This window comes from Protopterus annectens, chromosome 8.part1 (assembly GCF_019279795.1).
Source record: "Protopterus annectens isolate FY-2018-M chromosome 8.part1, PAN1.0, whole genome shotgun sequence".
In the NCBI taxonomy this organism is placed as follows: Eukaryota; Metazoa; Chordata; order Ceratodontiformes; family Protopteridae; genus Protopterus; species Protopterus annectens.
The window spans coordinates 242,134,582-242,159,247 of NC_056742.1; the positions used below are offsets into that span (position 1 = coordinate 242,134,582).

The 24,666-nt window shown below is 43.3% G+C and overlaps 1 protein-coding gene across 1 annotated transcript in view; it reads right to left on the reverse strand.

Moving 5' to 3' along the window:
* Positions 1 to 24,666, reverse strand: part of PHAF1 (phagosome assembly factor 1) — a 1,784,739-nt gene that overhangs the window by 110,091 nt on the left and 1,649,982 nt on the right. The window contains exon 15 of the mRNA XM_044081838.1: positions 21,876 to 21,948. Coding sequence (XP_043937773.1) covers positions 21,876 to 21,948 — 73 coding nt within the window. The remainder of the gene's footprint in view (positions 1 to 21,875; positions 21,949 to 24,666) is intronic.

Sequence of the window (24,666 nt, forward strand, 5' to 3'; positions counted from 1 at the left end):
CCCATGCAGGTTTTGGTGATCTCCTTGGAGGCCTTAAATTGTTGGCCCCTCTGAGGTACTGCCTTAACAAAGGATGAGAAAAGATTGGTGGCTCTGTATTGTAATGAGCCGAAATGGCAGAAGCATGAATTTTTATAGATGAAAAAGATAGGCCTTTGTCCAGGATCTCAGTCAAGTATTGCAAAATCTGAGGAATGTTTGGTACAGCTGTGTCAATTCCTTGTGCCTGCTTCCAAACACAGGATCTCTTCCATTTTCCAGCATAGAAGTTTCTAGTACTAGGCCTCCTGGCCTCCAAAATGACATCCATCACCGCTTTAGTGAGAGGTGTGTTTTGTATGACTACATTATCCGCCATACTGCCAGATTTAAGGTCTTGAGTTGGCTGTGCAGGATCTGATTGTTCTGCTGGGACAGTAGATGAGGTACTTGAGGTAAGGTCCAGGCGGGCATTGAGACAAGTTCCTTAGGATTGGATACCAGTACTGGCGTGGCCAGTCTGGGGCAATCAGTATCATTTTTGGCTTCTCCTGTCTGACCTTTAGGAGTACCTTGGGGAGGACAGGCAGAGGAGGAAAGGCATATACTGTTAAGTTTTTCCAGCTGAAAGATAGGGCATCCACTTTCCATGCTTGTCTGTGATAAGTCCTTGTGCAGAATCTCTTTAGTTGGCAGTTGTGAGGAGAGGCAAACAGATCTATGTCCGGGCATCCCCATTAACTTGTTATCATGCTGAAGACTTGTGGATCCAATTTCCACTCGTGGGGATCCATGAGGTTTCTGCTTAGTTCGTCTGTCAGAGTATTTATCTTTCCTGGCAGGAATTGTGCCTGCAGATGTACTTGGTAAGTCAATGCTGTGTCCCACAAAGTCATGGCTAGTCTGCAAAGGGGGTAGGAATGAGTGCCTCCCTGTTTGTTTATGTACCACATGACCGTGGTATTGTCTGTCTTTATCAGTAGTTGTTCCAGATGAAGTAGGTCCTTGAAGGCTGTCAGGACATTTTGAACAGCTAGCATCTATTTTTGATTGATATGTAGATGCATTTGGTTTGTGGACCATGTGCCTTGAATACATCTTCCTGCCATGTGGGCTCCCCAGGCATAATCCGATGCATCCGTTGTTAATGTCTGTGTGGCTGGGGGTAGAGTGAATGGCTTTCCCTTGTTCTGGTGACAGGCCTTCGCCCACCATCAAAACTCCTGTTGCAGGCAGAGAATGAGAGTAACTATTGTTTCCAGGCTGTGGCAATGTTGAGTCCAAACACTTTTTAGGTACCACTGAAGTTTCCTCATATGCAGTCTCGCCTATGTAATTAGTAGAATGCAGGATGCCATGAAGCCCAAAGCCTGCAGAATTTTTCATGCAGATAACTGGGCCTTTGTTGCCAACAGTTTGAAATAGGTAGTCAGTTGTCTTTGTTTGTCTGGCGTGAGATAAGCCATCTGGGCAGTTGTGTTTAAGCTTGCACCCAGGAATATTATCTCTTGAGAGGGTACTAGTTTTGATTTCTGTTCGTTGACTGTGTACCCTAGGCATGATAGTAATCTCTTTACAAACGCCAGATGCTGTAGTAGAATGTCCTTGTTCTCTGCTTGAATGAGGCAGTCGTCCAAGTAAGAATATATTTGTATTCCTCTTTGTCTGCAGTATGCAATTACTGGTGCCAGGCACTTTGTGAAGTCCCTGGGCGCAGTAGATAACCCAAAGGGCAGTGCAGAGAATTGGTAGTGCATTGAGCCAACTTTGAATCTGAGGTATCTTCTGCATGTTTGTCTGATTGGGACATGCAGGTATGCCTCTTTTAGATCTAAAGTCACAAGCCAAGCCTTCTTGCCCAACATGGGCAGAAGCTGCTGTAGAGTCAACATTTTGAATTTTGGAATATCCAGATATGTGTTTAGAATAGATAGGTCCAGTATTGGTCTCCAGGCTTTGTCCTTTCTGGGTATCAAGAACAGTCTTGAATAGAATCCTTGTCCCTGCTCTTGCTCTGGTACTTGTTGAATGGCCCTCATGTCCATGAGGGATGAAACTTGTTTTTGTGCCTCTGCCCATTGATTGCGTGGCAGGTCTGGCATACCGTTTTGCCTTGGCAGGGTGTGAAAGTGGAACCTGTAGCCTTGTGATACTATATTTAGAACCCATTTGTCCTGGGTGATCATGTGCCAATTTTGTGAAAAAAGTGCTAGTTTTCCCCCCAAAGGGGCTGTCAAAAGATAAGTGCTTGGTGCTGGAAGGGGAAAGTCATTGAGACTGTTTCCTGTATGGCTGTGATTTTTCCTCTCCGCTCTTGGAGGTAGAAGCACCCCATTGTTTAGGCCTGTATGAGCCTTGGGCTGTGATCTGCCTCTTTATGGCCTATCGGACACTGGAAAGGACCAATTCTTTGTAAGCCAGTTCCTGCTAAATCTGGGAGGCTGTACCTGCAAGAAATCCTTGACTGTCTGCATAGATTTAGCTTTGTCCTCCATTTTCTTCAACACCAAAAAAGTATCATGCTGTAATGGAGCATCTAATAGTTTTGCTTTAACATGATCAGGCAGATTCTGTTCTTTTAACCAAGCTAATGACAGAACTTGTAACAGCGAGGCCTCTAGAGAATCAAAACCACATTGCAAAGTATGCTTTCCAACTTGTTCAGCTGCATGCAATAAATCCTGCATTTCTTTGTTGTCTGCACATTCTGAATTTGTTGACATTTTCTGTTTAAGCAATGACATAAGACATTGCTGATATTTAAGCATATGAAATTGGCAATTTAAGGCTCTTACAGCAAGGTAGCAGAAGTATAAATCTTTTTACCCAATCTGTCTAGGGCCCTAGAATCCCTATAAGAGGGGAGAGGGTTTTTTGCAGTAGAAGCCTTGACCCCTTTGGGACCCTGAGAGATGGTTTCTGGGTCAGCAGCAGGGTTTTCATAAAGAAATGTATGTGAATCAGGAACCCTATAGTATCTGTCTGGCTTAACAGGAGCTGGTGGTAAAGAGTCTGGAGATAGGCTGGACTCTGAAAATACATCATCTACAATGTCTAAAACAGGCAGGATAGCAAGGGGCCTGTGCGGAGGGAATAAAAGGAAGTCTCTGAGCCTTTTCTTGGATTCTGAGTAATCTTGGCTCTCCCAGTGGAAATGCTCCCTCATAGTATGCAGTGTCTCCCCAAACGAATAATCCTCGGGAAGAGAGGCTGAACGGATAGATTCTTCAGCATCAGAATCCTCATAGGGAGGAAGAGAATATTCCTGTTCAGAGGAGGAATCAGAGGAAATGGAAACCTGGTCTGAAGATTCGTATTCTAACTTTTGCCTAGGCCTCTTATCAGGAGGGGGATGGGAACCCCTGATCAAAGAAATTAGGTCTTCAGCCATTTTAAGCATCTGTTTTTTAGGCATGGAGGCCTGTCCAGGAGAATGCTGTACTTGTTTCTTTGTCTTTAGAGCTGCTTTAGTCTTTGCCTTTGAAGATGAAGGAGGTTTCACATATAACTGTGTAAGCCTGAAAATACCCTCAGAAGCCGATGCCTGCTCAGCGGCTCCGGACCCATCTGAGGGAATAGTTTCCGAGTGTCCAATACCTTGAGTTTCCAGCAGCCTTGTCAGCTCCACGTGGGAGTCGGAAGCGGCCTGTGGCTCTGAGGTAGTGGGCGTCAGGGGCTGCGAAAGCGCCTCACTGAGAACCGACAAACCGGCGACAGGCCTAGCAGAAGCCTTGCCGGTTTTGGATCTTGGATGCCTGTCCTTTTCTTTTTCTTTGCGCTTTTTATAAACTCCAGTAGTCGGCTGTTCCGACGGCATTATATAATTAAATCTTCTGCCAAAGTAATAGAATGCAAAATCGTACCGAAGCTTAATAGTGTGTTGGCTAAATCTAGCACAAAACCGACAACTAGCAACGTTATGGTCAGGGCCTAGGCAAGGAATACAGTAAGAATGAAAATCCTTATGAGGTATTTGCTTCCCACAAGAAATACAATGATTAACTTTTTCTGACATCGGTCTGGAGCAAGAAAAAAGTTTCCCCAACGGGGTACTTAGCTTTAATGAAGACTTCGGATCTGAAATTCGAATTTGGAAAACTCAGTTGTCGGCCATCCGGCACTTGTGAACTGCTTTTGCTTTGGGCACCGTGCCGCAAGAAAGACTGAAGAAAATGGTGTCGGCTGCATCTTTTATACCCCTGGTGCACTGACGTCAGGGAAGAGGTGACAGCAACCGATGCCGGACCTAGACTTTGGAATTCAGGCCGACTGAGGGTAGCCTGCCAGCAGGATAACCCAATTGTAATGACTGCAACAGTGAAACACGAAGAACATCTGCTGTTCCCATAAGTATGAAAAATACTGATTTGGCACTACAAGACACATCACTGTCTCATTAGAATAAGGTTCCCAGCTGCAATAACTAAAGGTTCATCAGTCCCTTTTGCATTACATGAAGTAGACAACATTTATCAGAGTGTACCCCTGCTGCCTTTAACAGGATGAAATGTGCTTGAAATGCAGCTTTGCAAAGTTAAGTCTGCAATAAAAGTCAAACCCCTTCTCTCCACATGCAATAGCCTTAGAGTCAAAACTGGGAGATGTAGATGGGTTCTCTTTCTCTCTCTCACTAGGTAGAAATATTGCTGAAGAGAGTTCAAAACCTCAGTCCATGAAAGAGAGAAGGAATAATCTACAGCACAACACAGACTGGCAATCCACTGGTGGAGATGACTGCAATGGATTGCCGCAAGCTTAATAACTGCTCCTGAAGAAGTCTGGGCTGGGGGACAGTTACAAAACTGTCTCATGTATAAACTGCATCAGGAAATGACCGAATGTCTAAAGCTTAATTTAAAAAAAAAAAAAAAAGGGTTGAAGGTAAAGCTCTTTGGCATAATCAGAAAAAAAAAAAAAAAAAAAACGCAGACAGCTCATCCAGTTAGCATATGATGACTAATGTGCCAAGTTCTCTTTCCATAAGACAGAAGTGGATTAGTGGGAATACAAAAAGTACAGTTTTGTACCTACCATAAATGTAGATGTTCGAAGATCCACATTGCTGCAGTCCTTACACTTGGGTAGTCCGCTGTCCTCGGTCGGCCCGAATATCAAAGTATTAGGCTGACGTCGGTCAAGGCGCTTAAGACAGACATCAGAACGTCAGGGTACAAATGCGCATGACCGACGTCATATCCTCAGTCTTTTCTTGCCCCAGATGTCAGAAGACCCTAAAAAGAAAGGTCAAAACCAAAAGACAGCAAAAACAACCAACCACCCTTGCACTAATCATATGTACAATATATACAATATCCACAATATTACAACCCAAACCACACAACCGCCTCTAACTACAGAGGGGAAGGAGGGAGGGTAAATTGGACTGCAGCAATGTGGATCTTCGAACATCTACATTTATGGTAGGTACAAAACTGTACTATGTTCTTCATCTCACATTGCTGCAGTCCTTACACTTGGGTAGAATCCCAAAGCAGAGGTAAGGGAGGATGGCAAAACTATAAAGCATTAGGAGCTGCCAAAATGCCCTGTAAAATTGCAGTGGCAAAACCAGCCCTAGATTTAGAGTAAAGTGGAAGGTGGTAATGCTTAGAGAAAGTATGCACTGAACTCCAAGTAGCTGCCTCCAAAATATCTTTAGTTGCCACCCCCCTTAAAAAAGCTGTAGAAGTGGCAGTAGCCCTAGTGGAATGAGGCCTAATCCCAGCTGGAATCACCTTACCATGATGGGAATAACAGAAAGCAATACAAAACCCAATCCACTTAGAAATAGTTTGTTTTGACACAGGCTTGCCCTGAGAACCCAAAGCAAATGAAACAAATAACTGCTGAGACTGCCTGAACCCTTTAGTTCTGCTCAAATAATATCGCAACTGCCTGTGTAAATCCAAAGTGTGCAAAATCTTTTCCCCTTTATTTTGGGGGTTTGCATAAAAGTAGGCAAATGAATAGTTTGGTTTAAAGCCACACTAGAAACCACTTTAGGCATAAAGGAAGGATTAGTGCAAAGATACCCTATCCTTATGGAAAATTAAGAAAGGCTCAACTGCCATAAGGGCCTGTAATTCAGAAACCCTTCTCGCAGAGGTAATGGCCAACAAAAAAGCAGTCTTCCATGACAAATATTTCAACTCGGCAGTAGCTGCAGGCTCAAAAGGTTGTAGAGTGAGTTTCTCCAACACAAAATTGAGATCCCAAGCAGGAGTAGGAGCTCTACATGGGGGTCTTATATTCTTTGCCCCTCTAAGGAATTGCTTAAACAAAGGATGAGAAAACAATGGTGGGTCACAGTCATAGTGAGCAGAAATTGCTGCAGCATGAACCTTAATAGAAGAGAAGGACAAACCTTTGTCCAGTAACTCAGTAAGATATTGAAGAGCCACACTTAAATTAGGCTTAGAAACATCAAATTCCTTTGCTGTACTCCAAAATAAAAATCTCTTCCATTTATCTGCGTACACTTTCCTTGTACTAGGCCTTCTGGCCTCCAAAATAACATTCAAAACTTGCTGTGGAAGCTGAGACCCTCCAGGGTTTAAAACAGAATATGCCAGGCTGTTAGATGTAGAGAGTGAAGTTTGACATTGAGTAAATGACTGTTCTCCTGAGACAGCAGGTGTGGAATCGAAGGCAAAGGCCATGGAGGCTCCGTACCAGACTTCTCAGTAATGGGTACCAGTGCTGTCGAGGCCAATCTGGAGCTATTAAAATCATCTTTGGCTTGTCCTGTCTGACCTTCAGGAGTACCTTTGGGAGGAGAGGCAGAGGTGGAAAGGCATACACATGAAGATTGCTCCACCTGAATGAAAGAGCATCCACTTTCCAAGCTGTGGGATGAAACCTTTTTGTGCAAAACTTTGGCAGCTGGTAGTTTAGTGGAGAAGCGAACAGATCTATGTCTGGAGTTCCCCATAACACTGTCAATTTCTGAAATACATGAGGATCCAATTTCCACTCGTGGGGATCCATAATTTGTCTGCTCAACACATCTGCTAAGGAGTTCTGTGCTCGGCAGAAACCTTGCCTGAAGATTCAGCTGTAAACTGAGAGCAGTCTCCCACAAAATCATTGCTTGTCTGCATAGAGGATAAGAATCGTTCCCCCTTGCTTGTTGATGTACCACATGACAGTTGTGTTGTCTGTTAGAACCAACACCTGCCCTGAAAGAAGTAAATCCTTGAAAGCTATTAATGCAAATTGGACTGCTAACATCTCCTTCAAGTTGATATGTAGATGTTGAAGTCTGGCAGGCCACGTGTCTTGTACCCACTTTCCATTTAGATGAGCTCCCCAAGCTTTGTCTGAGGCATCTGTCGTTAGAATCTGACTCGCCTCTGGTCGGGTCACAGAGAGTCTCTTGTTTAGGTGACATTCCTGAGCCCACCACAAAAACTCCTTTTGAATGCAAGGTATTATCTGAATGACAGTGTCCATATCTTGGCAGTGCTGTGTCCATACATTTTTGAGATACCATTGTAGCTTCCTCATATGCAGTTTGGCATTGGGAAGCACCAGAATACAAGATGCCATGAACCCCAAGGCTTGAAGGACTGTCCTTGCAGTCAGCCTGGACTGATGAGACAATTGATGGAAATAAAGAAAGATTCTTTTGTTTGTCCGGGGTCAAAAAGGCCATCTGGGACGCTGTATTCAGTCTCACACCCAGAAAGCACATGTCCTGAGAGGGTACTAGACTGGACTTTATTTCGTTCACAGAATACCCCAGGCATCTTAGCACTGCTATCACATACTGTAAATGATGAAGAAGTTCGCCCTTTTCTTGGGCCAGAATCAGGCAATCGTCCAAATAAGGATAGATCTGTATTCCTCTTAGCCTGAAGAAAGCTATCACTGGAGCCAGAACTTTCGTGAACACTCTGGGCAGTAGATAAGCCAAAGGGCAATGCAGAGAACTGATAATGAGAAGTCCCAGCCCGAAAACGCAGATACTTCCTGCAACTGAGCCTGATAGGAACATGAAGGTAAGCCTCCTTGAGATCCAGAGTCACCATCCAGTGATCTTTGCCCAGCAGAGGCAAAAGCTGTTGTAACGTCAACATTTTGAACTTGGGAATGTCCAGATATGTGTTGAGGATAGATAAATCCAAAATTGGTCTCCACATGTTCCCCTTCTTTGGTACTAGGAACAGGCGAGAATAAAATCCTAGTCCCACTTCTGGTAGAGGGACCGGTTGTATGGCCCCTATTTGAAGTAACAGAGAAATTCGTTTGTGAGCCTCTAGTCTTTGCTGAGGAGGAACGTCTGGCATGCCTTTGAAAGGAGGCAAGGTATGGAAATAAAACTTGTAACCTTGGTGTATGATATCCAATACCCATCTGTCTTCAGTAATCAAACTCCAATTTTCCTTGAAGAGTGCCAACCTTCCTCCCAAAGGTGCTGCCAGGCAAGAAGAATCTGGCAGCTGAAAAGGTAGGTCATTGGGCCTGTTTACGAAAGGACTGGCCCCTGCCTTCACCCGAAGACTGTGCAGGTGAACTCCCCGTTCTAGGTCTGAAGGAACTCTGAGCTCTGCCCCTACCACGTCTAGATCTACCCCTAGACTGAGAATCATAAGAAGGATACATCCACCCCTTAGCAGGCCAATTTCTACTAAACTTCGGAGGCTGAACTTGCAAAAAATCTTTAACAGCCTGCATAGACTTAGCCTTGTCCTCCATTTTCTTCAAGACTGACTCCACAGGTGAACCAAACAACACATCAGACTGTAAAGGAGCATCCAAAATCCTTGTCTTAACATGGTCAGATAAATTCTGATCCCTCAGCCAGGCGTGCCTGCGAAGAACTGAACCAGTGGCAGCCACCCTAGACGAGGCCTGTACAGCATCAAAACCACATTGTAAAGAATGCTTACCCACCTGTTCCGAGACATGTACCAAATCTTGTAATTCTTTACACTCAATGCCTTCTGCCAGAGCATCTACCTTAGACTTCAATTGAGAAAGAAGATAGTTTTGATATTTCAACATGTGAAACTGGCAATTCAAAGCCCTCATAGCTAAGGTGGAAGAAGTATAGACTTTCTTTCTCCATCTATCCAAAGCTCTGGCCTCCTTATCTGGAGGAACCGGATTTTTTACAACAGAGGCCTTGACACCCTTAGGTCCCTGACTAACAGTTTCTGGGTCCGCCCTAGGACTCTTATAAAGATATTTATGAGCCTCAGGCACCCTGTAATACCTATCCGGTTTAACAGGAGCAGGAGGCAAAGAATCAGGATTAAGTGAAGCCTCTGCAAACACATCCTCCACAACATCCAGAACAGGTGGTATAGCCAAAGGCCTATGCTGGGGTAAAAGCAAAAATTCCCTAAGCCTTTTCCTGGAATCAGAGAAGTCCTGACCTTCCCACTTAAAATGTTCCCTCATGGAATGAAGAGTCTCTGAAAAGAAAAATCCTCTGGAGGAGAAGCAGAAGGAGTCGAATCATCTGCATCAGAATCAGAATAAGGAGAGTACTCCTGCAAGTCTTCAGCCGAAGACTCTGAAACATCGAAGCCTGCTCAAAACTCCCCAACTCTGGTTCCACCCTAGGCCTCTTATCAGGAGGGGCAAAGAACCTCTAATCAAAGTAATTAAATCTTCTGCCATTTTAAGCATGTGCTTCTTGGGCACAGATCCTGTAGAACTAGGAGTGACACCAACAGAAGCTAAACCTGGCCTGCCTCTGGGAGAAGCCTTGGAAACAGAAGGAGAGGGCCTAACCACCCTAGGAAGGGAGGGAGTACAGTAACCTGAGAAGCCCCTTCAGCCTGACCTGCCTCCTGAGAGGCCACATCCTGCAATATCAAAGTCTCCCCTGGGACTCCAGAGAAGCCTCGGCGGAACCACGGTTCCACTGGCGCCTCTAAAGAACCGGCGTCCGTGCGGACGACTCTTCTTGCCTGGGTTTAGCTGCTTTGTCTTTGCGCTTCTTCGAAGAAGCGGCGTCGGAGCATCCGGCGGCATATTATAATTGCACCGCTTTCCAAGACCAACCTGGCACAATCTAACCTTCGCAATAGTGCGCTTATTGAACCTAGCACAAAAGCGACACCCAACAACGTCGTGCTCAGGCCCCAAACAAGGAATACACAAAGTATGATAATCCCTATGCGGTATCTGCTTCCCACAAGAAATACAGTTATTCACTTTTTCTGACATCCGGTAAACCACTGAGGCAAGAAAAAACTAAAATATTCCCCAACGGGGTACTTAGCCAACTTTGACTCGGTCTGAAACTCCGAATTCGAAAAATTTCAGAACGCCGAACGGCACTTGCAACGCTGCTTCTGCATCGGACCATGCAGCAAAAAAGACTGAGGATATGACGTCGGTCATGCGCATTTGTACCCTGACGTTCTGATGTCAGTCTTAAGCGCCTTGACCGACGTCAGCCTAATACTTTGATATTCGGGCCGACCGAGGACAGTGGACTACCCAAGTGTAAGGACTGCAGCAATGTGAGATGAAGAACATCATGCTACAGAAGGACAGTTATAGAACTGAAAATATCAGCTCTGCTGTGGTTCAAAGAAACAATTAGTCACATTTTCTGTATTATGCCTAACTTAGGCTACCCAAAGACCTAGCTTTGTCTGATATAGAGGCAGTGAGAGAAAGGGTATATTGTACTGCAAAAGTAGCTACCCACTCCTAAGGGAAATGCAGCTATGCATCATGTCTCAAAGGGCTAGAAAAAATTATAACTGCCAAGCTGATGGGGGAAAAAATGAAAAAGATTTGTGGGGTGTCACTCTGGGAGTTACAAAGGGCACATTACGGTAAACTATAGGCCCAGAGACACCACTAGCAGAGTCTCATTCCCAAGGGTATCAACCTCTTTCCTGGAATTAGTGCAAGTATTTTGTTGGCATTAGACAGCAAGAAGAAAGGTTTGCCATCCTTGTAAGTAACAAATTTCAAGGGGCAGGGTTGCTAACTGAAGGACTACACTCACATCCTGTTCAGCAGGATTTAAGGATAAAAAGAACAAAAAAAATGTTATGTACTCACCATAACATTACATCTGAACTGTCCATTTTCATTCTTCTTCAACTGACAGGTCTCGGATCTGACTCTGCCTCTTCTACCATATCCTTGGATCCAAACCCTTCAGCTCCTCCCTTTACCAATAATGCCCCACCCACCTAACATACCTCAGATCGAGTTTGCTGCCCATAGGAAACAGTGTGGATAATCCCTTAATAGAAGTAAAGAAGGTATAGTATTAGAAAAAGAGCTGGAGGTCTGGAGCTCAAACAAGGAACAACAGTTCCCAAACTGAAACCCTTAGACCTATCCAGGAGCAAAGGGAAGGGGGTTAGGAGAGCAGGAAGTTAAGGAAGAATGAAAATGGACAATACAGATCTAATATTATGGTGAGTACATAACTTTTTTATCTGATTATTTCATTTTCATTCATTCCACAACTGATGGGACAGAGTCCCCAGCTAGATGAACTTTGGTTGGTCCTCATGGATGGCTATTTCGGAGTACTGTGGAGCCAAACGCAGCTCTGTTCCTAGAAACCAAATCCAATTTTGTAATGAACACTACAAATATGAGCAATGGGCCAAGTGGCAGCTGCACAAATGCCATCTATACAACTCTTGACCAAAAGGTTGAGGATACAGCCAAAGATATCATGGAATGAGCTCTAGAAGGTTTAGGCAAGGACACAGGAGATAGAATCAGTTAACCACTTCACTAGACTTAACTTTGGAAACTGACTTGCCCAGTCTTTTAGGTGAGAAGAATATAAACAACTTGTCAGTATTCCTGAAATCCTTGGTTTGATGGATAATTTTGCTTTGACATGATCAGGCAGAGTTTGTTCCTTTAACCAAGCATGTCTCCTGATGACAAAGCCCGTCACAGCGGCTCTGCAGGAGGCCTCCAAAGAATCAAAACCACACTGCAAAGTATGCTTTCCAACTTGTTCAGCTGCATGCAATAAATCCTGCATTTCTTTACTTTCTGCACATTCAGAATTGGTCAACATTTTCTGTTTAAGCAGTGACTTAATATATTGCTGATATTTGAGCATATGAAACTGACAATTTAAAGCCCTTATAGCCAAGGTTGCGGAAGTGTAAATCTTTTTTCCCCATCTGTCCAATGCCCTAGAATCCCTGTCAGAGGGGGTAGAGTTTTTTGCAGTGGAAGCCTTGACCCCTTTGGGACCCTGAGAGATGGTTTCTGGGTCAGCAGCAGGGTTTTTGAAAAGGAATTTATGTGAGTCAGGGACCCTGTAGTACCTGTCTGGCTTAACAGGAGCTGGAGGTAAGGAGTCAGGGGTCAGACTGGACTCTGAAAAAACATCATCAACAATGTCTAACACAGGTGGAAAAGCTAGGGGCCTGTGTTGTGGTAGTAAAAGGAAGTCTCTGAGCCTTTTCTTAGATTCTGAAAAATCTTGGCTCTTCCAGTGGAAATGCTCCCTCATGGTATGCAAGGTTTCCCCAAAAGAATAATCCTCAGGAGGAAAGGCTGAAGGGATAGATTCTTCAGCATCAGAATCCTCATAGGCAGAAGAGAGTATTCCTGATCAGAAGAGGAATCAGATGAAATGGAAACCTGATCTGAAGATTCATATTCTGTCTCTTGCCTAGGCCTTTTATCAGGAGGGGGATGGGAACCCCTGATCAAAGTAATTAAGTCTTCGGCCATTCTGAGCATCTGTTTTTTGGGCATGGAGGCCTGTCCATGAGGCTGTTGTACTTGTTTCTTTGTCTTTAAGGGCGCTTTAGTCTTTGCCTTTGAAGCTAAAGTGGTTTTAATGTATAACTGAGTTGGTCTGAAAACACCCTCAGAAGCCGATGCCTGCTCAGCAGCTCCGGACCCATCTGAGGAATAGTCTCCGAAGGTCCAATACTTTGACCTTCCTGCGGCCTAGGCGACTCCACGTGGGAGTCGGTAGCGGCCTGCGGGTCTAAAGTAAAGGGCGTCAGGGGCTGCAAAGGCGCCTCACTGAGAACCGGCGACTGGCTTAGAAGAAGCCTCGTCATCAGTTTTGGACCTCGGATGCCTGTTGTCCTCTTTTTCTTTGCGTTTCTTGTGAATTCCGGTAGTCGGATGGCTATCCGACGACATGGTATAATTAAATCTTCTGCCAAAATAGTGTAATGCAAAATCGTACCAACGCTTAATAGTGCGTTGGTTAAATCTAGCACAAAACTGACAACTAGCAACATCGTGGTCAGGGCCTAGGCAATGAATACAGTAAGAATGAAAGTCCTTATGAAGTATTTGCTTCCCACAAGAAATACAATTATTAACTTTTTCTGACATCAGTCTGGAGCAAGAAAAAAGTTTCCCCAATGGGGTACTTAGCTTTTAATGAAGACTTTGGATTTGAAATTCGAACACGAAAATCTCAGGAGTCGGCCGACCAGCACTTGTGAATTGCTTATGCTTCGGGCACCGTGCGGCAAGAAAGACTGAAGAAAATGGGACCTAGACTTTGGAATTCAGGCCGACTGACGGTAGCCTTCCAGCAGGATAACCCAAGTGTAATGACTGCAACAGTGAAACGCGAAGAACATCTTGTCAGTATTCCTGAAATCCTTGGTTTGATGGAGATAAAAACAAAGTTGTCTATGTACATAAAAAGATGGAGCATGTATTTTCACTTATTTGAAAAATTTGGAAAGAAAAATGGGATGTTAATTTTAGAATCAGAAGCAACTTTAGGCAAAAAGGACGGGTTGGTCGGTAAGGACACACTGTCTTTGTGAAAACTGGATAAGAAGATTTGGAAGATGGAGCCTGGAGTTCAGATACTCATCTAGCTGATGTAATAGCAACTAGAAACATGGTTGCCCAAGACAAAAACTTTAGATCGGACCTGGCTGGTGGCTCAAAGGGGCTTTGGGTCAGAGCTTAAAGCAAAACTTAAATCCCAAGGAGCAGTAAGATCCTTTAGTGGAGGTCTAAGTAGAAAAGTTCCTTTGAGTTAGGCTTTGCATAATTTAGAAGAAGCTAAAGAAGAATTATTTTCACCTAGATGGAAACTTCAAATGGCAGCCAAATGGACCTTAATAGTAGAAAAGCTAACATTTTCACTGAAAACTGAAGCTAAAAATCAAGTACTGCTGGTACAACAGCAGAAAAGGGGTCCAGATTCTTCTTAAGGGTGCAGAAAACAAATCTCTCCCATTTACTTTTGTAAATCTTACTAGCATGTCTGAAGTTCAAGCCAACACGAAGGGACTCTGGCTGACAAAGTTCGCAGACGATTGCAAGTTGGGAGCTATTACTAACTCCCCAAGTGATGTTGACATCCTACAGAAAGGCCTCACTGAGACCAATGACTGGTGTCAGAACCATGGCTTTAAGCTCAATGCCAAAAAACGTGTCGTCATCCCCTTTGGGAAAAACTGGTTCCCATGAATTACCACATCGATGGTAATCCACTGAACACAGAAGGCATTATAAGAGATCTGGGAACACTGGTTGACAGCAACCTCTCTTTTGACCACCACATTGCCACTGTGGTCAGAAAGCCCTTCTATGTGGCACATCTCATTACTAAGTGTTTTGCTTCCAGGAACAGAGAGGTCATTATCTCCCTCTACTCTTCCCTCATTAGGCCAATCATTGAGTACAATGCCTCATTTGGCATGTACCTCACTAGACACCTGCAACAACTGGAGAGGATCCTAGGCCTTAAACATCTGTCCTATATGGACAGACTCAAAAAACTCCAACTATTCTCTGTCTCATATCGCCTACTTAGAGGTGATCTCTGCTTGACTTACAAAGCCATGTTTGACCCAGCTCTGTTAGAAATGCTACATCTAAAGAAATCCCAATCCCTCCAAGCCACACGCTCCACAGACCTCAACTTCATTACCACAATCAACAGAACATGCTGGAGGGACAGGTTCATAACCCAGAGACTGCCCATTCTATGGAATAGACTTCCCATACATGTCAAGCAGAGCACCTCACTGGCCTTCCTTCAAGAGAAATCTTGATGAGTGGCTGGGAAATAGAAAATTCACTCCAGTGGCTTTACTCGACAGAGGCACTGGGAACTAAGGTCAGGTGGCACAATGCCAGAGTAATCCTATGGGCTATGCTTGTAAAGGCTCCAGGGCCATTAGCCTAGTACACACCTATGAACCTTGAAGCTTTTTGAGAAAAATAAAACATGACGAACTGGGAAAGAGAGGCTGGGATGTCTAGCAATCAGTGGAAATGGAGAAACCATGTGGTCAGTTTGAGGTCTGTTATGTCCAGATGAGTCATACCTGTTGTTTGAGACAGGAGGTCTATTATTGGGATCCAGTATCCAAGGAGATGTAGAATACGAGTCTGGAGAACAGAAACCAAATCTGACATGGCCAAAAAGATGCAATGAGGATAACTGTGCTCTTCAACCGGTATGCTTTCTGTAGAAACATTGGGGTGAGAGCTAACAGTAGGTAAGCACAGAAGGGCCAGACGTGGACTAGAGTATCTCTTGGTGACTCCCCAGTTGGAGGGATCAGAGCAAAGAACCTGCTGCACTTGCTGCTGAGGGGAAAAGTGAACAGGTCGCAGCATGTCCGACTCCGTCAATAGAAAATTCTCTCTGCCACTCTGACATTGAGAGACCACTCATGAAGCATCAGAATGGACCTGCTAGGTTTGTTCACAATCATGTTGGCTTTTCCCTGGTATATACATTGCCATTAGAAAGAGGCTGGAAGAGATCGCCCATTGCCAAATTCCCTTTGCTTCACAACATAGTGGGTACGATTTGGTTCCTCCCTGTTTGTTGATGCACCAGACTACAAACATATTGTCTGTCTGAATAGCAACTGTCCTAGAAGGGACAGCATCCTGAAAGGCCTGCAATGCTAGGAGGACTAATGTCATTTCCAGGACATTATAATGTGTGTCTTGACCTCTTCTAGAGACCACGTAACTTGGACTGTCCTTCCTAAGTAGTGCCCCCCTCCGACTCCAGTTGGGATGCTTCCGTGGTCATTATGGCTGTGGGCAGGGAAAAAAACAAATGGACAGACTTCAGAAACTTTGTTTGAGTGAATCCATCAGAGAAGATATCTTTTGCAAGTTTGTGAGATCTTGAATGGAGCAGTTAAAGGTTGCTGAAGAATGAACCATTGTACTGACAGGGTCCACTGCAGAATTCACATGTCAAACCTGGCTAAAGGGACTACAGTGACAGCTGCCACCCTGGATCCCAAAGCTTGATGATTAGTCATGCTGGAAGAGAAGACTGCATCACCACTCTCGATCTGTAATCAGACAGTCTGGTTGAGAGTTAGAGGGAGAGAGACTGATTGACTGTGTTTAGATGAGCACATATGAACACCAGCTTCTGCACAGGAGTTGTGATTTTCTGTAATTTACTGTGATGCCTAGGTGGAGAGACAACTGAAGCAAATAGTCCCTTGCCTGTAGGAGAATATGGCTACTTGCAGCAGTTAGGAGCCATTTGTCCAAGTATGGAAACACTCAGAATCCTGGCAGTCTCAAGTGGGCTGCTACCACCGCCATATATTTGGTAAACACCCTGGAAGCTGTGGTGAGATCAAAGAGCAATGCACTGAAGTGGTAATGACTAGCTCCCAGCCAGATGCACAGATATTTTCTGGTGCACCTGTTCATTTTGATGTGACAGTAGGTATCCTGAAGATCTGTCAAATACATCCAATTGTCCTTTCATAGTAGGGGCAGAATGAACTGAACCGTGACCATCCAGAACCTTGATCACAAGAACTGGTTTAGTTTGTGGAGAGATCCAGGATGGGCATCAAGTCCCTGTTTTCTTTGGCACTAAAAAAATCTTGAGCAGGTCCATATCCTATCTGGTCTGGGGGACCTTCTGGATGACTTTTTTTCTAGCAGTTTTCTATTTCTAAGGCTGCTGCTTTCCTCTGACAGGGTAAAACTTCAGGAATTCTCTTCATTCTTGCAGGGTGGACTTGGGAAAATGGTATGATATAGCCTCTAGATACAATTCTCTGCACCCAGGAATCTTTTGTTATGGATAGCCAGGCTCTTTAGTGCAGAGACAAACACCGCCCACCTTCCTCCAGATGTCAAAAGTCTGGTCGCCTTTCAGAAGCACTGGCAGGACTTGTCTGAGAAGGAATTCAGAAAACCCTGCTTCTGTGGGCCACCTCTGCCACAGGGGCAGCATCTTCCGTTAGAGAGCCCCCCTGCCCCTAGAAGAATTATCTCATCATAAGTCTTGGAAAAGACCCTGGGATTTACGGAACTACATCTTTCTACCTCCTCACTGACTCTGGGAAAAGAGTTTTGATGGGTAGAAAAACATATGACTAAGGTAGACAAGGTCTTTCCTTCTTGTTGAAGTCTGGAGAGTACATCTTTAACTTTACGGCCAAATAAGGAAAATCTGTCAAACAGAGCACTGATGGATGAAGATTTAAAGGGCTCCACAAAGTCACATAGGTGCATTCAGACACATCTCCTAATGGTTATGCCTGAACCTGCCACCCTTGAGGCATCTTCCGCCACACCTCATGGATGCGTTAGATATCAATTGAAGGGTGGCCAGTTGCAAGGTAACTATTTTGGTCCTCCATAGGCACGGACCCAGAAACAGAAGTTCTTTAGTCAAATCTCTTTGCAATCTCGTAAAATGTGCCAAATAATTCAACAACTGCAGAGCAAAGGTTGCTGAAGCATAAATGTGCTTACCAAATCTGTCCAAGGCCTTGGACTCCCTGTTAGGGAGCTGGACAGAAGAGCTCTGCTCAAAACCATGGCATCAACTGGGACCACCTTGTCTGTCCTGTCCTTGGGAGGGGGCTAGACATTTGTCTGGATGCTTAGGGATAAATTCCACAGTATCCAGTTCCTTCCACACCAATCAAGAAAGAAGGACTATAATTTCATCAGCTGGGGGGGGGCGCATAGTCGGGCCAGACTCAAAAGCTTCCAGAAACATTGACTCCTCTTGAGACAGGTTATTGGCAGACCAACCACCTTTTTGTTTTATGAGCTCAAGAATGTCTCCAAATGACATATCTTCAGGTGGTGATCTAGGGGAACCTTCCTCTTCATCAAAACTGGTATCCTCCATGAAAGATTCTTGAGGGAATCTAGGTGTCTACTTTCACATGTTCTAGTCCATGCTACTTCATCAGCATGATGGTCTGGTGAGCTATCAGAAGTGTTGGAGGAGCCCTGTGGGACTGACTGGAGACTTTAATGGACTGGCTGTCCCAGTGGAATGGAAGAAAAAGACTCAGCAAAGACCTGAAGGAGGTAGACTGATCTGATCCAAGGGGGTAGGGATGAACTTTCTCTAGGTAAAAAGAAGGCCCTCTCTACAATCTTGAAAGCAGAGCACTTAGGTGAAACTATAGCCAATGGTAGCAGAGCCCACATCTCCCGAACCACCGGCCCCTGTAGCCCTGAAATCACTCCACCCAAGCATGGAGTTGGACCAGTGTTATCCAGAGCCAAAGCTCTGAAGGGCAGAGATGGCTCCTATAACTTTGGAGTTGACTCTGGTCTTCAGGATCCAGCACTGATTTTTCGGCTCTGAAAGACCTCCTGCTCCAAAAGGGCCAGAGCTGGATGGCTCACGAGAGTTACCAGAGTCAAAGAACAAATTGCCTTCTGACCTGATGAGGACGCCCTCCAGGGATCTTGGATCCGGGGACACCAAAACAGTAAGTTGGATCAGAGAAGGAGAAACCAAAGGAGGACTAGTGACAGGCAGGCCTACGGATCCAATGGGAGACAGAGATGGGATTACTCCCATCTGGATTTGAGTTCTGAGGAATTTTCTCATCATCTTATCCACTTCAGTCTTGGACAAACTCCTATAAGTCCTGAGAAAAGAGGTAAAGGATGGAGGTCGAGAGTGCTTGTGAGGAAATTCCTGCAAGGAGGAGTCATAAAGTTATTGGATCTGGTAAAGTAAGAGGTGACCAGATTAGAGGTGATTTAGATTCTGGAGCACAGGGATATGAAGTGGTAGGATTCTGACATTTTTGATACATTTGGAGGTGGCTCGGAGAAAAGAGATTAAGTTGCAGGATCTGGAGATTTCTTTCTAGAATCTTTGTCCTTGGGCTTCCCTTTTTCAGTTTTCTTTGAGGGGGGGGGGTTGAACCCCAGCTGAAAAACAGGAAGAAGTGGAAAGGGAAAAGGCCCTTCAAAACAAGCTTATTTTGTCTGTCTGTGAGTGCCCTGGAGTTGAAGCCAGCACATATACAACAATCTACATTTAAACGGGCACCGCCCAAGAAATATATCCATTCCCTGTGGGAATCCAAATTAGGTATTTTGTGCCTACTGGTGATGCATTTCTTGTCAGCCATTTTGGCATACCTAAAGAAAGAAAAAAAAAAAACAGAAAAAAATTAAACAACTGTAAAGAACTACTTTATTTTTTAAGAGGCTAGGAAAACAGCTACCAACAATGGTAGACAAGAAATACCCTGAAAAGGGGTGGGAAAAGAACAGAAGGAAGGCAGCAAAGTACCACAAATGGTACTAGAGAGAAACACCGAGTTCACGATAAAATCGCAAAGGGAGACTAGTAAAGGAAATTTACTGGAAAAAGCGAGGAAGGTGACAGAAAAATCAGTAAATAGACTATCAGGAATACCATTTCTCTAAAGAAATCACTGTTTATTTTAAAGAAATCACCAACAGCTTGACAGCGAGAGGATCCACATCTGTACTGATATGGTGGCAAAAGAGATCTGAGGTATGTTAGGCAGAAGGGGTATTATGGGTAAAGACAGGAGCTCTAGAATTTGAATCCGAGGAGCTGTCAGAAGCTGCCAACTTGAATCTGAGACCTACCAGTTGAGGACTAAATGAAAATGACATTATCAGATCAATGGAGTGCCTTTACCTCATGCCTGGTGCACTCTGAGAAGCAAAAGGTGTTAAATGGTATCTCAAAACTCAAGCAGCTCCTTCTCCTTCACTAAAGAAGATGAATTAAGGAGCACCTCAGTGATAAGACCTTCCCATGCCAGAACAGGCAGTCTGTTCCTGATCATCTACCAGTGGCTCTACTTTCTCCAACAGTGGATTAGAACATCTGGCCACATTTATTTTTATTTTACAATTTGTTTAGTGGGTAACCAAGCTGGTCAACTTACACTTTCAGTCACTACCTGGGAATATAACATCACAAAAAGAAAAATGCACTGGTAAATGGCAAAAAATGAACAGGAAAAATGAGAAGTTGCTAAAGCCTAAAGCAACGGCTTAGCCTAAAACTTCTAAAGTGGATAAAGAAAACTCTTTCCCTACTCGTCCTTTATGATGAACTCTTTCTCAGGGATATGTTAGTTAAGTGCTTGGTAACTTTTTTTTTTTTAACTTTCTTGCAATGATGTACAGCCAAAACAAATACAGGATGCAAGGCAAGAAAGAATTTCTTGAAGAGAAAGGTACTTTCTGGCTGGTGTGTCTTATGGGATAAAGATACCAATTGCCCTGGCTTGTTTCTTATATGCTGTAAAGTATCTTTTGAAACAGTCAGAGCAGAAGAATCATGCAGGTGTGTGAAGCTGAGAGACATTTTTTCAGAAGCTTCTGCTGGGCTTATTTTCAACTGCAGCCATAACAGCTCTTGATCTCTCTGAATAACCTAAAGAGGCAGCTCTTGGGGGAGTAAAACTGCAACCTCTGGGACCTGAGGGATTCCACCTAAGGCAGAAAACTGGACACAAAATTCAAAATCAGATCAGAAAACACAGGAACAAATGTTCCATTTCCTCCCCTCTTTGTAATTTAAAGGGGAAGAATGAATGGTCTTTATTACTCAACCCAGAGTGAAGAAATGTCTGCTGTGGTCATTTTTAAAAGATCCAGCTTACATGTTAAAACTCAATCATATATCATAATGAAACAATGATCCTGATTTTACAACCAGTTAGAAAATCCATCAACAGTGACAACTCTGTGGCTTTAAACAGAAGAGGATGCACTTCGATCTCTGAATACTTTCCTGCTAAACAGGCCACAACTAATTCTTGTAAAACGTATGTGTAAAATGACAAGAACCCAGTCAACTATACTCAATGAAAATCTGGCTAAGTTCCATGAAAAACAGTAAACAGTCAAACCGATCTCACTAGATCACCTTCTACCTTGATAATTATAACAGGTGGGGAAAGGATGTCCTGCCTACAGGGATTAAACGATAGGCAAAAACACATAGGAAAGGGCTTCCTAGTTTCCATCAAACAGCTGTTCAAAGGAAACAAGGAACAGATCCCAAATGGAGTAAAGACATATGCCGTTCTCTTGGGCGTAGCAGACTTGCAGCTAATGTTCTTGTAATATCTCAGGAATGTAATAGACGGTAACCTTTCTTTTCTCTCTCAAAGGAAAATAGTGCTCCTTGCCTTCAAGCAAAAACAGAAAAGCCATTCATTACGGTTGTGGCCCAAGTCTCAGCAGAAAATAAAACTGTATATTCAGGGTAATGGCAATTAAATCTTATGCATCTCGACTGAAGATTTCACGACAAAAGGTGACTCTAAACTGCAACATTATTTACAAAAAATAAACTATAACAGATGAATGCAGACCGTGTCTCTTGGATAAGCACCAAGAAGAAAATGAAGAATGTTAGTATGCCTATGGTGGGAGGGGTTCCTTGATGATAACGTCAAAGGGACTCCACAGAAGGAGCCAAGCAAAACTGCATAAATACCCCCTTTAACGGAGATAACATCATATGGTGGTGTGATGACATGAGACTGCCTCAGTGCAATTCTGCACCAATATGTTGCATTTCACATGGTTACAACTACAAGAGTTAACATCCATTAACAAAGAACATACTGCAATCAACTTTTTCATAGTGGTTCTTAAAATTACTTGAATTAAAAAAAAAAAACAGACTAATATAAATTTACCTCAAAGATCATCCTCTGCAATCCAAAGCAAAATGTTGATCCAAAAGGGTTTGTATTATTGGGGGAAGATGATCTAAAATATAGAAAAAAAAATCACAGCTGAACAAAATGTATGAACTGTCTTATGGTATTTTTTAAATTCTGTGTTTTTATTCCACTGGGAAACTGCTATTAGTACCAATTTCACTTAGCATCACATCACAAAAACAACATTTAGTTTCTCACTGGAGGTGCTTCCACTCAGTGGGAATAAGAATATGCTACAGCATTGTACTGAGTGGCATTCATTTTAAATTGGTAACAACTTTAGTGCTGTTACTGCAAGCAAAGCTGTACTACTGAAAAGCCAAAATGGGAAGCAGAGAACACCCGCCGTTAATGCTTGACAGACACTAAAAAGAATGTTGACATATTTTCTGATGGTCACTTAGTATCAGGGGAGGCAGACAAGTATAATCTCAGAACAGGAAGTTAATCCAGCATTTTCTATCAAGGCTGCACTTCTCCCACTGATTCAGTGAAAGTTTCATTAAATTAAACAAAATAAAAAAACTAAAAAAAAAGTTATCAATGTACAGGGCATTACTCACTTGTAAACATACTATTTTCTCTGAAGACAAAACCACCAATTTCTGGATAAATTCACCACATAACTATGGTTCTCTTTTTTTCTAACTTAATTGTGGGTTAGAGGAATGTCACTGTGGGGGGATGTGTATGCATACATAAGACTGATAACGTTCTAATGGTTTAATGGGGAATGAAGGCGTAATAACAAGCAAATGTAACATTAAGTGGTGAACAGCACAATCATGATTCATATTCCCTTTTATTCTGTAGCTCCCGGGTTTATTGATCACTCTGTTCATATTCACCATTTGTTACTCCAGCTGCAGCTGCTTTTACTCTGGCTTCAGCAAATCAGAACTCAGTGAGACAGAAAGTGGCACTAAAGCAAAAGCACTGAAGAACATCAGCCCTTAGACTTACTGAACCTACCTCAGCTTGGTTGTACAAAACTAGTTTTTTGGTGGAGGGCAATCTAATGAAAGCATTTCAGCACAGCACATTAATAAACTACAGCTGTATGAGGGTACTCGCTATAAATGTTGATTTTTAAATACTAACTGTACTGCTTCAAAGAGTTCCTTCAGAACAGTAAATGGATAAAAGCTGAAGGTAGTCAAGTTTTCTAGCTGTTACTTTAAGCAGCCTTATAATCTTCTTTTACCTAGGCCACTAAGAGGAAACTTGATAGCAAAAAAAAAGCATAACCCATGCTATCTTATGCTCTTTTTTTTCTCCAGAAAAGATAGATAATGAACCTAAAAGTGCTCTTGTGTTAAAGTGGTCCAGTAATAGACTGATATTAGCTTCCAGCAGTACAGAAAAAAGTCTTGCACCCACACAGGCCTACTAACTATAGAAAATGCATACACAAGAATGTCATGCTAGATAGATAGGGGCAAAATATAAGACATAGAAGAGGTGGAAGAAAGACACTGAGGAAAAGCAGCACAAGAGCAGCAAAACCCCACTTTGAAAGGAAGGCAGCAGAAACTGTCAGGAACAAAGCCTTTCTTAAGTATACAATACAAAGGGCAAAAGGGATGTGGGCAGAACTGTCCAAGCAAAAGAAGAAATAGAAATGAATATTCTGAAAAGATTGAAAAAAAAACTACAGAGGTACTGAATTAATACTTTGCATCAGCCTTCATTACGGACAGTAAGGCGAAGGTGACATGCTAGGAAGAATCGGGAGAGCAATAAACAGACACTAAGAAAGGGAAGAGATGAAGAACAAAATTACCTGCCTTAATGGAAGATAAAGTACAGGTACCAGATGAAATGTCTCACAATTATCTGTCCAGTGTGCTAGCAAACAAGCTGATGCAGACCTTCCACAGATCTCGGAGGGATGGCAACTGTGATACTCCTGTACAAGATGAAGCAGGAAAAATCAGAGTTAACTACATGCCTATCAGACTAACAGAAGTGACAAAGACAATCATGGAGGCAATCCCCAGCACTAGGCTGACTACTGTCCTTCAGGACGGTAATCTCTAGGACAGCAACAAAATTGCCAGAAGAAGCTCAGTCAAATGTGATTAAGTTTTAAGACTGATACACAGAACATGTGGCAGGGGAGTACTTGCACAAGTGTTACAGCTGTATATTACTAAGGATGTTGACATGGTCTTATACTACAGGAAAAGTACCAAGACAGAGGAATTGGGACAGCTGCATAGCCAACAGGTACTGGACAGAGGGTTTTGGTGAAACAGATCCTGCTAGAAATAAGGAAACTAACTACTGGACTGCAGAGGTCAGTTGCAGTCCTGTACTCCAGAGTATGCTTCCTTCAGGCATGTATGTGGGAAAATAAAGCAGGGTCATCCTGTTCTCTGGCACCAACAGGTGCAGGACCTTCAAAAATGAATGTACACTGATAAAAAAGCTTAATTTCAGCTCTCCCAGTGTGAAAAAAGAAATTAAGAGATAAGAGCCAGTAACTCTGCCAGTTTTACTAAATTCAGTTCCTGGCTAGTAAGTACACTGCCTGAATGCCATCTAAAAAGAAACTTAGAGAGCCTGAAAAAAATCAACTACAAAAGGTGACGAGAAAAAACACTGACTAGAAAGAATCCTGCAGCTCACAAGTTCAAGCTCCAGCTTTGGTGCAAAACATGGGTTCAAGTAATCTACAGGAAAAAATTAAATCAAATGTGCTCAGAGATGATTAAAAATAAAACACTGAAGGAGTATATCAATTCAAACAATAAAAAGGATA